Source organism: Falco cherrug, chromosome 8 (assembly GCF_023634085.1).
Source record: "Falco cherrug isolate bFalChe1 chromosome 8, bFalChe1.pri, whole genome shotgun sequence".
NCBI lineage: Eukaryota > Metazoa > Chordata > Aves > Falconiformes > Falconidae > Falco > Falco cherrug.
Genome location: NC_073704.1, coordinates 21704104 through 21720376, shown reverse-complemented (window position 1 = coordinate 21720376; position 16273 = coordinate 21704104). Strand labels below are relative to the sequence as shown.

Genomic DNA, 16273 nt, shown 5'->3' with positions numbered 1-16273 from the left:
ACTGTTTTTCCAGGCATACAATAACATACATCCCTGGAGCAGAATCAAACTCTCCCCACCTAACCACTAAACGACATGTAAAAAAAATCTGATAATAAAGCAGCCATCCAAGAGTAAATCTTTTCAAATATAATCACATAATCATAACAGCCCTATTGAAAGAGATCTTTATGATACCTCCTCTGGTTTGTTTCTGTGTCACCATGCTGATATCGTACTACTTAGATTTTTATTGTTTTCCTGGCAAATAGAAAATCTCAAGTCAGTACATCCACCCATTTGGAACTTACTCGCCTTCCTGGAATTAAAACTTTCATAATGAGCTGTGAGAACATACTAAATATCTGCAAATCACTGTGCTTCACTTACCAATACAAGTACGACTGTCATTGCTACTTATTGTATATCCTGCAGGACAATAACACATCCCTCCTGATGGAGAAGAATGACAGCGATACTGGCAACTCAAAGCAGCACAGTGTGATATGTCTAAAAAGGAAATAAAATAGTTCCAAAATACAATTAGACATATTACCAATAGAAGAGCTCTTTGCCTTACTAACAGTTACAATAGTTACAGTCTTTTCTATAACGAGTCTACAATTTCAGGAACAGCTGAAACAAACCTGCACAAGAAATTATCTCTAAATTTCCATGAAATCACATATGCTAACATACATGCAGGCAAGGAAATGGAAGACAGAAGACAAGCTAATGTTTATAAAACGTTTTCAGAATGGAGTTAAAGGATAAGCATCAATCTTATATGAGCAACCACTGGTAAAAGCCATGTAAAGAGCTGCACACAAGAAACCATTTGCAATGCTTAGTACCTTTCTCTGGTTCCACAAAGACCTGCTTGTGAACAACACATTCTTGAGCTCCATCTATTGGCATGCAACCTCTTTTATGCAGAAAAAACCTACTACATTACATTAAGAAGAATATCTATATTACTCGAATATATTATTTGGATTGTGTTCACGGAGAAATTCTTTATCCTTTTCTTCTTCTCTTTCTTCTTTTTTCCTTCACCTTTCCTTGTACTACTACCTAATAAACAATTCAGTTATAGGTGATCAAATTATGATTGTAAAGCACTGGCTAACTTCCACTTCCCTCCTTTTCACCTGCCTTTTCCTCAGTTTCTTCTGTTAAACACCTTGCTTTACAGCCCACATCTGATGTTACTACTAAACCACTCAGCAAAGCAGGAAACGCTTTTTTACAATAAGATTTAATTTCCTATTATTTCTTCTGCCTTCCTATTCCAAATTGCATGATAGTTTTAATAGGAATTTTCCTTTTCCTAGAAATTAAAAATGTTAAATACCCTGGGTCTGATTCTCAGAGGGAATCAATGTTCATAAGAGTGAAATTAACAGGAACTATGTATGCTCATTGCCTCCAACAGAAAAAAAAACCAGTATACCACTAATTGGAGAACCAGACACCAGACATCCCAGGTGAAAAGATATTTTTGAAAACTGTAATCTAAGTGACTTAGCCAAGGCTCAGGATACAGTAATTCAGTCCTGTGTACCAATCAGTACACAACACTCCTTCTTACTTATAAAAGGGAAAAAAACAGATATTTAAACAAAAAAGGCATATAGCACATTTCCCTTCCTTCTTGAAAACAGGTTAGGATATGGACAGCGAGTTAAAATCCTTATTTCTGAAACTTCATGTACATATTTACAAAAGGAATGGTCTGTTCACAGTGCATATGCCTTTCAGATCATCCAGTCAAAACAGTGACAACAAAAATAGTGAGCTTCCAAAATTCCAGCGTTGTTTAGGAGACAAAAGGTGAACATAAAAAGAAATCAATGCTGATGTTTCTGCTATTCTGTGTATGCTTTTGATTCTAATACATACTGCAATGTCTTCCCGCAGTGATGTTAGTTTCATCTTCTCCTGCAGGGCAGTCTGCAGCCCCATCACACACTTTCCCAATCGGAATGCAATGCCCTGACCCAGGGCAGGCCCACTCTCCTGGGTAACATTCGTGATGACCACTTTCTATGGAAAAGAAAAACAAGAATGATTAAGGAGTTTGTTTCAAATAATACTTAGAATTTCTTCACTAACAGCTTCCCAAAGCATCTCTATCCTTCATTATTCCATGTATGGTTCTTGCACGCAGCTAGGAAAGAGTATAAAAAATACCAATCCATACTTCCTTGTCATGCTTTCTTTTACCTTCAAAGTACAATGCAAACAATACTTCTGCAGACACATGAATCCTTCTAGTCTTCTGTGTTGTTAGAAACAGTAAAACCATTTAGCTTTAGACTAACTGGTGCATCAGAAATGAAACTACAGTTCTGTGGGTTTAAAACACGCAAAGGCTGTCTGGATAAAGAGAATAATGCTCATCATAGAAAATGCCAATGAAAGAGAAAAAAGCCCACTCTTTCATTCATTAAAATTTCAGTTTCTCGCATGACCAATCCTGACAGGAACTGAGTTATTCGCATTTTCAACCAATTGATTTTGGTTATTAGGAGCCTCAAGTCTCTTGATAAATGACCTGAAAAATCTCCAAAAGAAAAAAAAACCCAAAAGATTTGAGGGAAGATGTAAAAGAAAAAACAATGTTGCTATATGCTCAACTTGGTGTGCATCTTACTCAGTATCACAGTAATAACTTTCACACGAACAACAAAAAAACCCCCGCCTAAGTTAAAAAAAAAAAAAAACACAAGTGAAGATGAAATTCTAAGGTTTGTACAGAATTAAAATGGATTCAGAACATCCTGATTGGTCAAAATTTCATAGAACTTAGTGAGGTCTTCCTCTGAAAATGTCATCATTATAAGTTAGCATTAGCATGTACCACATCCTCTTTCATCTTCGTTATCTTCACAATCATCATCTCCATCACATATCCAGCTCTGATGAATGCAACGGCCACTTGGGCAAGTGAAGAAGTTGCCTCTGCAAGTTGCATAAGCTAAGGAAAGAAACATGAGAAAATCAAACTAAGTGACTAAAAGATTAGAAATAGTAATATTGTCTCGTAGATGAATAGCTATTTATAATCTCTCCTGAAAAACTGAACCAGTTTCATATCTTGTATATATTGTATTCACTGCTGGTTTGCCCTGGTTTTAGGTATGAACTTTATTTTAGAATACTCTGATTCTTTACAGAACTGAAAGGGAAGGCTAAATTTCTTAATTAATTGTGCAATTAGATGCTAGGCATACTAGTCTGAGGTCCTTAGTAGGATAGAGCAAGTAAATAGCAACATGTGGCCTTCCTGCAATGCAGAACATAAAACTAACTTAGATCCTATAATCAGTGGGGTACCTTTTTAAACATATAGCTCACACGTGTGACAACTGTATGATTCTAACTCTATAGCTGTGATTCAAACTCTACAGCTGTGATGTTGAACACTTTGGGATACCCTGATCATGAAGAAAAGAATAAGCAAGAAATCTCCAGAAACAGAATGGTCAACTAAGGACCTTACCTGAACATCTAAAGTACAACTGCCTGTCTATACAGTTGTACCTTACGGTCAGTGGGAATAATTCTAAAGACCCATTCCATCTATCAGCATATAAAAATGCAAAAAAGAGTCAAACAAATTTGGACAAAAAACAATAGCATGCTGTATCTAACTGATACTTGAAACTGAAGGAATTCCCTTTGAGTCATGCTGAAATGAAGAAAAGGACAACAACATGAAGAAGCGAAACTATATGTGTCAAGGAGCAAACTGTCACTGAATCCAGCAAATTCAAATAGTAACCACACACCCAGGCACTTAGCAGCAAAGACAAGCTGAAAAAAGTCTATCAAAGTAGCACTGCCATCTTCATCTCTCCATACAGAAACAGTGGCTAGCTTTTGATGGCTGTATAGCTAAGTAATCTACTTCCTGCTGGAACCAATTCTTAGTCAAACAGTTAAAGAAAGTGGAGAAAAAAGAAAAACAAACACATCATACTGCAAGAGTTCTCATCACTCCTGTCTCCACAGTCATCATCATGGTCACAGATAAAGGCTCGTGGGATGCATTCTCCATTGGCACACTGAAACTGCGTACTGGTACATCCATGTGCTGAAAAAGATTTTAGCACAGAAAGGCATACAGAAAATCTGTCAGAAAACTACAATCCAACTTTAAAAGATGGTCTATAAAGCATATGAGTTTGGGGTCACTCTGCATATGGTACTTACTGCAATTAGCTTCATCAGAAGAATCTCTGCAATCAACTTTGCCATCACATCGCTGACTTGCATTAAAACATGCTCCATTTGCACATGATAACTGTTCACATCTTGGGTAGTCTACAATAAGAAATCCTTCAGTATTAACATGAGTGTTAAACTACAGGGTATGAGTCACATATATCCAGTATCAACAGAATATCTTGATTTATAGGAAAGCAAAAAAAGGAATGCAAAACTTCCCATGCTATTACTGACAAACAATCCATTTATCCAGTATACTGTCTTCTCCAACAGATATTTAAGAATATCCTCTAGATAGATGCTACAAAAGCTCACAAGAAACAGGGGGAAAATTAGATGCCCACCCACACCCCAGAGAGGTCTGCAACTCAAATAGTTTACAATATGATAGAAAAAAATGCAACACAAAAGGAAAGCAAGCAGTGAACAATTATTTTATTTATTTGCACTTCAGTTATACACTTTATTGACCTTAATAAAAGTGCCTAGGTAGAAAAGGAGTTCCTGAAATTTACCATTCCTAGATCCTTGCAGAATGTCATGAGTTCTCAAACTCAAGAGACCAGATTTTTGATTTTTACGGTTTTGTTCTAATTAAGCCAAGGATGTTAAACTTCCAGGTCCATGATCACCTTCAGGTTTTCTGGTTTTTATTACTTGTTTTCCCCTTCCCAAAACGAAAGAAGATTCTGCAGAATGAATGATTTTCTCAGTTTCTGACTGTTCTACCTATGTAGATGACCTACAGGCCAACACAAAAGATTATTTCAAACAACTTTAAACCAATTCTGAGAATACCTATAACTACAAGCAACCAGTGAGTTTAGTGGAAGTATCCAACAAGTTAAGCGTGTGCACCTGCTAGAGTTGAGCAGGAGAGTAAGTGCTTAGTTTAGCTTACTGCCGTGTAGACAAAAGTTACTTATTTCAGGCAAATGGCAAGTATGAAAGTAAATAATTATTTTTTGAAGTGAGATTTATTGAACCTCTGCCTCTATAAAGAAATACAAGTAGGTAAGTGAACTCAAGAAGCAGAATAACCAAATTTCATTTTTCATTTTTTAGATTTTCAGTTTGAATTCTTACTAACTAGTATGGAAGTAAAATGGGATAAAGCAGATAGAGAAGGCTCTCACTTAGGCACTTTTTCATTCATACTCTTGGAATTCAAAACACAGATTACAAAATTACTCAAGCAGAACTCAGACAAGCCGCAATTTTTCCAGGCAGTGGCAAACTGTTTTGCTTGTTTCTGCTGTTCTACATATCATCACATTCCCACTAAACTTCAACCACCTATGAAATAGGCTCACATAATTTTAACTGTTAAGTTCTTGATATGAGAGCATAAACCGCTGTGTTGACACCCACTACGACTATGTCCCCAGTTGATTCATTTACGTTTAATTCATTGTCACTGCAATTAATACAAGTCTGCAAGTGACAAGTAGGAACAGTGCGTTCGTCAAAGAACGGTTATCTCAATCAGAGAACAGCAGTTGTAGTTTATCAGGGTTCCAGCTGCACTGTTCCTACCTGTGGCCTTCTAGCGCTAGTTTCTAGACCTTCCATTCCAGAAGTCTGCAATGACAATGCCAACACATGCCCTAAACTTGATTAGCATTATTTAGCCCCACTTCTAATCAGACAGACTCCCTTGTAACACATACATCTCATGCGTTTCTTGCTTGGGTAGGGCTTATGAACAACTCCTAAAGCTTTGGAAACAACATGGATTCTGAAATCTAAACTGCCTACAGAAAGAAAGGCAGTCCTGACCTGGGGCTGCATTTTAAGCTCACTGTGGAATCAATGCTTCTTCCCTGCCTGGAAGCAGAGAAGGCATCACAGTTCCAGGAGTTCTATGGCATAGCAGGCAATAGCTATGGCAGTACAAGGGTACAGTAAGTAAAATAGAATCATAGAATCACTTAGGATGATGGAGCACATATAAGAAAAAGAATATTAAAAGGTACTTGGTTTGTAAATGCACTGAAGTGGGAAAGCTTTTAAGAGTATTTATAATGGATGGTTTGTAATTTTACTCATCTTTCTTCCCATTCCACAAAAATACCTGCAGTGATGTTCCAAACTGTTTCTGATAGACTGACCATCAAACAGATAGGACCCATTGCTTGCACTGCCTGTTTCTTCAAGAATGGCCAGGCAAAATAAGTATCTAGCCAGTACTAAGATTTTCTCAAACCTTTAGAAAAAGGGATAGTTTGTCAAAGTTTTCTCTCCTGCAGCAAGCCTGGAGAATGCCTCGGCCTGGAAAAATCTTTATTATATATAAAATCTAGTGTACAAATGCAAATCATTATAAAAATACCAAGCAGAGCAGTAAGTAAAGACATTTTGATGATGCTTGAAAATATGCATTTTGACTACATAGGTGGTTGACCAGAATGTGAACAAATACTTTTTCTTTATTTTCTTTTCAAATCTGCTTGGTGCACAGATTCTTTATTTTAATTGTAGTTGCAGAGGCAAGAACATTCTTTGAAAAGCTTGATGGAGATTAATTTAACTTTCAAACTCTGTACAGGTAATCCCAGTCCCAGTCCCCTGCCTAAAGACCAGGTTAGTAAATTATAGTTCTGATCACAGGTTTCTCACTCATCTGAAAGTTTTTCACTGCATTGTACATTGTACTCTTTGTACCTTATAGCATACTATTTTAATAAATTTAATTATTTGGAGCATTAAGAACTAATCCTCATGGATAATAGCAAAGCTGTGAGTTGCACTCCAGTTCAGGAGCATCTGTGCTACCAGGACAGTTCCACAGTAGCTGGGATCACCATCCACACTTATATGGGAGAAGTAGCAAAGATACAAGAATCGAGCAAGAAATACCAGCTTCTGAGAGGGCCAGACACTGTGCTACACTTTCTAACTGCTTCTAGCTAAGGCCTCTGTGGCAATCACACACAAGATGCACCTATGGCATTGTGTCTGTGCTAGACTCTGACAGCATTGAGGGAATGAAGAAAGCCAAAACAGAAATTCATAATAATACTAGGAAATCTGAACATGAAGTGCCTGTTCTTGCAGTTGCAAAATGCTTTCTCTCCAAAATTTAGAAAATATTAGCAATGAGTGAGTCGAGTTCTCGTACTACCTATCACCAACTGTAAAGTTCTGAATAGGAAAAGAATCTGGGCCTTGGCAGTGGGGAGGGTAGGAATGGGATGAAACCCCTAATCTGGAAGGCCTATACAATCTAACTTAATGAAAAGCTCTCTAGCAAAAAAAGTCTGGAAAGAGAGTATCATGGTAGTTTGAATTTAAGTGTGAAGATCTTACATTAGTCATTGCATTTGGGGCTTGCATAATAAACGTTTCCTAGCTTTTATCTGACTGTTGTTTTGTTTGGGTTTTCTTAACTAAGATTTCTCTGTACACACCTGATCCCAGAGCAATGCATTTTGGCTATAAAAAAGCATAGCTGCTATCCAGGAACTGATACAGATCAGAGAAGTTGATGATATTCTCTCTGTTCTAGGGGGCACATAGAAGAAAGGTCAGTGCTCTGTGAGGGACGTGGAACTATGCAAAAACTAAAGGAAGGGTTCTCTTCCAGGGAGTGAGACATGTTTTATTTCTAGGTCAGTGACAGATAGATTAGAAAGAGCTAAAAAGGAAGGGTAAGAGTCCATGTTAAAAGGATGACAAGGTAGGTAGTTTGCATCTAAGGAGGTCTGAAATACAGCTGTACAGGATGAGAGAGTGAAAGGCGATAGTGTAAAACTGAACATGGGATTAGGAGAGAAAAGTGAAGGGACAGAAAGATACAAACACTGTTTTCTTTCACCTTGCTTTTAATTGTGAAGAGCCTCCTCCAACATGAACATTGCTTCCTTTACCTTTTCCTCCCAAAAACCTTTGGTTAACTACAGAAAACTGAAAAGAAGAGATCTTTTCCTAGTGATCACATTTCCTAGAAGATAATATGAGCTTTGTGAAAACAGAGGGAAATCCAGCTATGTTTATTCCAGTGCTCAGGGGGAAAGCGAGCTCTTCTTTCTCTCCCCTTCCTCTTGTGCATTTCCTTCTCGGCCAAAACACTTCTCCACAATCTGTCTCCTGTGGTATCTGGCACTTCAGTTGCAAACCACAAACAATTGGCAAACGCCAGCACAAATGACAAATGAGGCACCTTGCTCCTTGTAACCCGCAAACCGTTTTGGGGCAATAGCTGCAAACACATCTAAATGGCATGTTTCAGTGTACACATGTACAAGATGCTTGAAAGCTCTGTCACAGGAATTGTTACACCTACATTATTTTGCTCTCTGCCTAACACTTACATTCTCCAAACTAGAAATAAATCCATACAAAACAGTAACTGGAAACAGTTGCAACTGATATCTGATTCAGCAGATACTGATTTCTATCACAGAGTTGGAAGTGTAACCTTCTGCAATCCTAACCCATGTTACAAAAAGGAGAAAGAAAAAAGGGGGGCAATTTCCTACTTTCATTTATGTATTTATTTATTCCTATTCTTTTATTGCAACAACATTTTACAAAATAAAATTAATTAAAATCCTTTGACTCACTGCCATGAGTCACCACCTCACAGCGGGCAAATCATTGCCCAGACAGCTTACAGTCTATCACAGAGACCAGGAGGAGGACTTACCCCAAGCCGAAGGGTGCTGTGAGCTACATGGTATCAGGTAGTGTTCACTACCAAAACGCTTTTAGAGCTGGCAGACTGACCAGACCCTCAATCCTGACCTTAATTCCCGATTTTAATCCCTGACACACTAGTCTTTGGTGGCCTTCCTTACCCTGCTCCAGTTTTGCTTCTCGCCTGTCCCAAACTCTCACTGGTGGAGCTATTTCCTTCAGCCTGAACTTCTGCCTTGTCCTGTAGCTGTTACATGGAATTTGTCCAACATCAAGAACATTCACCTTTGACCATGGCCCTTTTCTTTTTTCTTAGACTACATCCCTTATGATCTCTTCAGTTCTTGATCTTTGTTCACTTTCACCCTGATTTGCACAAATTCATCCCAGACCTGGCTGCCCATTTCCTGATCACAACAGCTATTTAGCATAGCAAATATGAGGCAGGAATTGACAGGTTAGGCAGCTGACCCATGGCAGCGACTCAGCCTCAAAAATAGAGTTAAAAAAATCCAGTTTCTGGGCCAACACTCAGCCAATCAGCCTCAAACATGTCTTTAAAATACTCTCCCTTTCTCCCTCATAGCCTCAGTGTACTGCTCAGCTGCCAGGAAGGTTATTCTAACAGTCACAATAAAGCAAAATGAATGTGGCTGGGATTTTCATTTTTCAATTACAAAGCTGAGGCGTAAGAGAGAATTCTACCTTTAATTAAAAGAAATAAAGTACGTAACACAGAAAAATAACACCAGTATTGGCTGCTTACTCCCAAAAAGTATTTGGTACCTCAAATAGTCTGCTATTTCATTCTACATTTCTAAAGTTTTAAAATGAAAGTATTTGTTAGATGCTGACTACTAAAAAAGCTGGAATAGCAACCTGATATAGATATATATTTAAAGAAAATAAAGACCCATCATTTTACGAAATTAAAACAGCCTCAATACACTAATTATATGACTTGTAACTGAAACATTGTTCTGATGTTTATCTTAGCCTCTGCATGGGTAGTTTTCCCTTGCTGTTAATCTCATTAGCAGTAAAATGGACTAAGGCTTTAAATTCCTTTGTTCTATTTTTTTGTATGTTTAATTGTAGAGTTACTTCATACTGGTGACATTTTGCATTTGACCAGTTTCTTATTTCTTAAATAACCTAAGTTATGCAGCAACGAAACTCTATCTTCCTTACAAACTAAATCTGCTTCCAGACAGATCAGTTTGTGCAAGGTTTATACCTTGTAAACAGACATAATAAATTTGCATTTTGTTATGCTCTGTGAAATAACAGAATCAGTTCTAAATACCTTTTTTCTTTCATTGTCCATGGATGTCCATGTTCATTTTATTTATGAAACCTTTTCATGCAAATTAAATAAGGGGAAAATAATTACAAAGGATAAGGCAAAAATAGCAGTATTCCTCTTATATTTGTTTGTATCAGATAGTGTGAAAAAGGAAATGGATGAAACAGTGGGGAAAACTAATATTCAAAGCAAGTATTAGAATCTGCTTCAAAATAGTAAAATCTAACACTTACGCTAATCCTTAATGTAGAGTTAATAATAAAATCACCAAATTACTCATTTTGTCTTATGGCTTCTGTTTAAAGTTCCAGGTCTTGCAAAGACAGAGAGGTAATAAAATTAACCAGTCTTTCTGGAAGCGCCTTGTCATTACACTCTTCTTGTTTGTCTTGTCTTCAGCACATCACATTTCTTTAGTCTGACCCTCCTGCTTGCAATGTTCCAAGTCACAGTCATTCTTCTGTCTTAGAGAGACTGTCAACACATATTCTAATAAACCAGAGTAGAGGCTGTTGAATGACATCAGGCAGTCCCTCTCTCCCTGAGGCTAAATATGCTGCCTTCACAACAGTCATGGGGCCTACTCGCTGATGCAGCAACAACTGGGTTTCCCACATAGCAATAGAGCACTACTGTTATGTTATCTAGAGTCTCCTTTCCAAACTGCCTTTTTAATTTACTTAGTTGAGAATGTTAAACATGAAATAAAACGTGCACTTCAATTTTCAAACATCACAGCAGCTTCTAGTCTGAAGAAAGTATTATGAGTATTGTTTTTAGGACTCCACTCCCATTTGACACAGATTCACTGCATTATAATGATCACACCATTTCATCTGGCTGTTCCACATTGTATTCAATGACTAATCACAGATTTCTTGGAGCTGTTGAACAATCCCTCTTACTTAATTCACAGGTAATGCATATTTTAAATAAATATATTCAGGATATTATTTTATCTATCATAGATTTGCTAAATTAAGTTATCAATCTCTTTTCTTCCTCTAAACTTTAAGAGAAAAAGTGTCAAGTTACAGAAGATATTCTTACAGCAATGATATGACGTACTTTGGATCTTGGCTTTTAGCCATTTGTGCTAGTGACTTCAAAATTGGCTGTGGGTCTATCACATGGAGAAGTTCCAAGTCAGATATCTCAGCAACCTTTTATACCAGAGTACTATATAGTTCTAAATCACCTTTCATTCTAACAGACCGCACATTTTAGCCACTTGTGACTAAACACGCTAGCAGCTAGCTGACCACCTAATATGCTAGTTTTCCTTTACGCAGCATGTGCATATGCCCTTTTTTTCTCCAAGTGCAGCCATTAGCAACATTTTATTTCTTGCTTCTTTATCCATTCCTTAGCATCCTAGTCTCTTCCCCAGGTCTGGTTCTGAGCAAAGTTTACAGTTATGCCTTTTTCCCAAAGGCACACTAAGTTCTAACAGCTGGAATAGCAGCTCACATGTTACATGTCACTCATGACACATGTAAAGCTTCTCCTTAATACTAACAATGACCAGACATGCTGTTGCACACTGTTGTGTAGGTGTTAAGCAAAAACCTCTCTGAAAAATGTGATCTCTATTCTGTAGCCAGCTGTCCTTTCCATCAGTATTCAACCTAGGCCAGGATCTAGGGAGTCTGTCACCAGTCAGGCAGCCTCAACTCTGGGGAAGTTAAAACTGAAAAAACATACTTGTCTATCTGCATTTTGCTGGCACAATATAAACAGCTTATCTGAATATAATATGACCCAATACCACTGCATCTCCACAGGAAACTGCAGCCCAGAACACAAATGCTTTTGAAAGGGTCATGGTCCCTCAAAGAAGTGAGCAGAGGTCAAATTCTGCTTTTCTATACAGGTTATAGTTACCACTGATTTCATAAGGTGTATGCAAAAAGTATATGAAAAACTTTGGCAAAGTTAGCTCTGAGTCTCCCAAGGCTTAAAGCCATTTTAAAATGGTTGGGTTTTTCCAATGCAATATTAATTGTCTTTCAGAAAATGACAAACAAGAAGCCCTGATCCTATGGTAGAGTTCTGCAATCTGTATCAGAACACCAGCTCTAATACACCAAAGAATCTGAAATTAAACTCTTGTTAACAAGAAGCATATTGTGGTCATCCTGTCCATCAACAAGCCCTTTAATCTTACAAGTTTATTAAAATGCCACAGAGAGATGAGATGAAAACAGATCTAGTGCTAATAGGTAAGACTCACGGCAGGCTCTTTCATCTGTTCCATCAGTGCAGTCCTTTACTCGATCGCACCAGTATGCACTTGGGATACACTGTCCATTTGAACATGTGAACTGCTGACTTGAGCATGTCCTTCCCGCTGCAAGAAACAGGCACTCCATCAGTCTTTTCCACCAACCAAGAATTTTTACGCAGAAAAATATCTTCCATCTTTCTCTTTAACTACTTCATCCTTCTGACAAACATTAGCGTAAGACTTTCTCCCCCTAGTACCTTTGTGTACTCAAGGAGATTGAAGAACACTTGACAAGCACACAGCAGATGACATAGCTCTATGAGGTCTTCTGTAGCCTGCAAGGTCACTGCTTTTCTTGACTGAAGGGGTTGACCTCTAAGTTAAAATTTACCTCCCTATAATTGTTCTGCTCAAAAGATTAAATTATTAATTCTTACCATTTTCAAGTTTTCTCTATTATTTTGTTTAGTGGGTCAAAATCTTGTCAGTAACTGGAAGTTAATGGGTCAACTAGAATGCTACAATGTAAACACAGCAGAGCTGGAGGTAAGACACTGCTTTCTAATACAGCCAGGACCTCAAGAGTCAGGAATATTTTACTTTCATAACCAACAGAGGATCAAGGATGATTATGTCTTGTCTCATGACAGCTGTGTCAGTGAAAAGGAGCCACATAAAACTCCAGTTCCACTTTCATTCCACTACAGCTAAATTGAACTCTGTTATTCTTAGGCAAATTAATTGGATCTGTGAAGATATAGCTGAAGGGCAAAATTATTGCTAACTTTCCCTCCCTTCTGCCACCTGCACATTTGCTTCTTTCAAACTCATGCTATATCTCAACATCACTCCAGTCTATACACTGGCATCTGGTGTGCTGCTTTACAGGGGCTCTCTATTCCTTCTTCTGTCAGCCGTGTTCCCAAAGTAAGATCAGCTACTGGTGCTGATGACTAGTGTCATGAGGAAAAACAAGAGCAAGACAGTGAAGTAAACTAAAATTGTTTTAATTCTGCATGTGTGACTTCCAGAGCTGTCAGCCATTTTTCTCAGGAAAAAAAATTACCATTTCAAGAAGGAAAAGCTCCTCAGGATTCCCAAGCCCAGAGGTAAAAAGTCCCTTTAGAAGAATAAGGACAAATACCAGAAGATGGCTCAAAACCAGCAGCAGCAGCAGCACAGTGCCACTGTATAGTTACCAACACTCATGATTAACCAGTGCATGGTGACCAGTACAGTGATCCAATTCAAAAGTCAACTCCAAGCTGTTGCTCATTTTACATTTTGTATCTACGTATTCCTTAGTTAAAACATAACCAGCAGTTGTGCTGACACCTTCTGAGAGGAAGAGAGGAACAAAAGTCAGTTAACCTTAGTTCCAATTTTTTCCATCCTCAGTGGGAACAAGTATCAAGACATAAAAGCACTAACCAAGTCCACGAGCAAAACCCTTCCAAAACTTTAACCTATGAATCTCCCAAGAATCAAGCGGGTTAGTGAGTAGTTCCAGAGTTGTTCAGTTTAAAGAAGTTATTCAAAAATTATACATAGAATCAAAAGGAAAATAAATTAATCTTATCCTCATCACTTAAAGTAACTTCTAACACTAGAAGTAGCAGGAAATTGGTTCTTCAGAACACTACACTTGTTCTTCCTGTCTTATGCAATAACACAGACGATGTAATTTGATGCAATAATCATCTCCGTTCACTGTTCATCACTTCAGCACGTACTTAACTGTATGTAGCCCTTGAACTGCTTAGTCACAAAATTCAAGAGTAACATATTTTATTATCAATGTTTATCTTATTGTCGATATTGAAAAAAGACAAAGACTATGGCTATTGGCAGTTAGGCTGCTAAATGATTTCTTTGCTCTAAAGTATGCAGAGAACATTAAACACTTTAGTTGAAAACAGCAATTTAAACATGATAATACACTGTTTAGCATATTAAAGTGAAATACTAATAGGAACTATGTCTTGAGTTTAAGCTGTCCAAACGATAACGAAAGAGTAGACTTTCACCCCATACCAAGACTTTTAGTATTACTCCTATGAGAATAGGAGAAAGAACAGCTGTGGTCATTTTAAGTAATAATGTCATTAAATAGCATCACTGAAGATGGTACAAGAATCTTTAGCAATATTTATTCCAACTGACTGATAATTCCTCCCTTTTTATACATCAGAATTTCAAAATTTTTCTCAGAAGAAATGAACTTTTTAATATATATATAAAATTGTGAGATGTCACTGTGAATTTTGTTATGCAGTGAAGAAAGCAGCTTTTTCTGTGACTGAGACAGTATTTGGACATCAGAGTACTACGTATATTTCACCATTTTTGGAACTAGTAAATTTTGTATCGACTATAAAACTAATATGCACTGTATCTTTTTCTCCTTTTTTTCCCTCTTTTTAATTAACTGAAACATCAGTAATTTTCAGATTTCAAGACCTGGAGATGACATTTTGGACACATTTTCTGTATTTTACCTACTTCAGATGATCTCATTTCTAGAAACTACTTTAGAGAGACTCTTCTGGTAAAAGCTGTACTTAGAGCAGGTTTGTTCCTGTGTGTTCTCAATATGCTGCTATGTGAATTACCTTATTTCAGAAAGATGCTACAACATAAATACTTACGACATTGTTGATGCTCATCTGAGCCATCTTCACAGTCCTCCTCATCATCACAAACCCATGACTGGGGGATACATTCACCATCAGTCTGACACTGAAACTGATTTCCCTCACAGGTAGGTTGTGCTAGCATAAGTAATGAAAAAACCTGTCATTTCACAGACATCTGGGAAAGCACTTTTAAAGAAAACAATTAAATAAGGGAAAAGACTTAAGGTTAAGACTGTAACTTCCACCAAATACATGAAGCATTTGACAAACCAAAGAAAATGTACAGAGCAGTGAGGGGAAAGTGAACCAACAGAAGGATGCTCAAAGGCAAAATTCAGTTTAGTGAATTCCTGCATGTGAACCTTCCGGTTTGTATCCTCCCCTGGAGACATAGGCTACTCTAGAAGGCAGGTCACAGCAAAAGCTTAATGCTCTGAATCACCCTCTGGCAGAGCCTCTGGGTTTTTTTCATTTATATATGGAGTCACGCTATAGCTTCCCAAGTCTCACAGGGGTCTGCTCAATTGCTCTCACTCCGCCTCAGCTGCTCCATCCCTAGTAGGAAGGTGATCATTCAGCACTAGCTCATGACTCTTCTATGTGAATTCATGAGGCAAAAGTGAGGGTCAGGTCAGGACAATCTGAATGTTGTCCCACCTCCACTCTGTACTTTTCAAGTAGACAAAGAACAGGGAGCCATTAGAAAGAAAGATCAAAATAAATTTTTAAAACTGTGTTACAGGTTACTCCATCCCTAGTTAATACTCCTGGGATAGAATCACTAGCATAACACAGTCCACTAGGACTTAGTAAAAAGATTAACCATCTTTTTTCTCAAGATCATGTTTTTACAGTACTGCAAAGTCAACTAGAAACACTTTGTGCTCATGAGATGATATGCAAGCACAACTACCAATGAAAACAAAAGCATCAAGGGAGAAAATTAAATCACTTTGAAGATTTAGAGTTTAGAAGTACAAAATTACATTAGAGGTAAAGTAATCAAAGAGATAAAATTGATCACATACTACAGACGACCATAAACTTCATGTATACTTTTTTCAATTCCTGTTTTTAAGAACCAAAAAATAATCTTGTTAGATGATTTTAACTTTAAGCCAGTTTTAAACAGTTTAAAACTATCTTCCTAGACACTTACATGCCCTACTACATACAGCACATTAACACATCGTTTTGAAAAGCACAATTAACTGGAAAAAACTGAAAAGTTTAATTTTCATCTTCCTAATTCAT

At 37.4% G+C, this 16273-nt stretch overlaps 1 protein-coding gene across 4 annotated transcripts in view; it reads right to left on the bottom strand.

Moving 5' to 3' along the window:
* Nucleotides 1–16273, bottom strand: part of LRP2 (LDL receptor related protein 2) — a 128036-nt gene that overhangs the window by 91672 nt on the left and 20091 nt on the right. For all 4 annotated transcript variants that reach the window (XM_027810692.2, XM_055718826.1, XM_027810694.2 and 1 more), the window contains exons 3-9: nucleotides 15032–15154; nucleotides 12390–12506; nucleotides 4198–4308; nucleotides 3965–4078; nucleotides 2843–2959; nucleotides 1882–2025; nucleotides 370–489 (exon numbers count right to left, since the gene is read on the bottom strand). In XM_027810692.2, the coding sequence (XP_027666493.1) occupies nucleotides 370–489; nucleotides 1882–2025; nucleotides 2843–2959; nucleotides 3965–4078; nucleotides 4198–4308; nucleotides 12390–12506; nucleotides 15032–15154 (846 nt within the window). The remainder of the gene's footprint in view (nucleotides 1–369; nucleotides 490–1881; nucleotides 2026–2842; nucleotides 2960–3964; nucleotides 4079–4197; nucleotides 4309–12389; nucleotides 12507–15031; nucleotides 15155–16273) is intronic.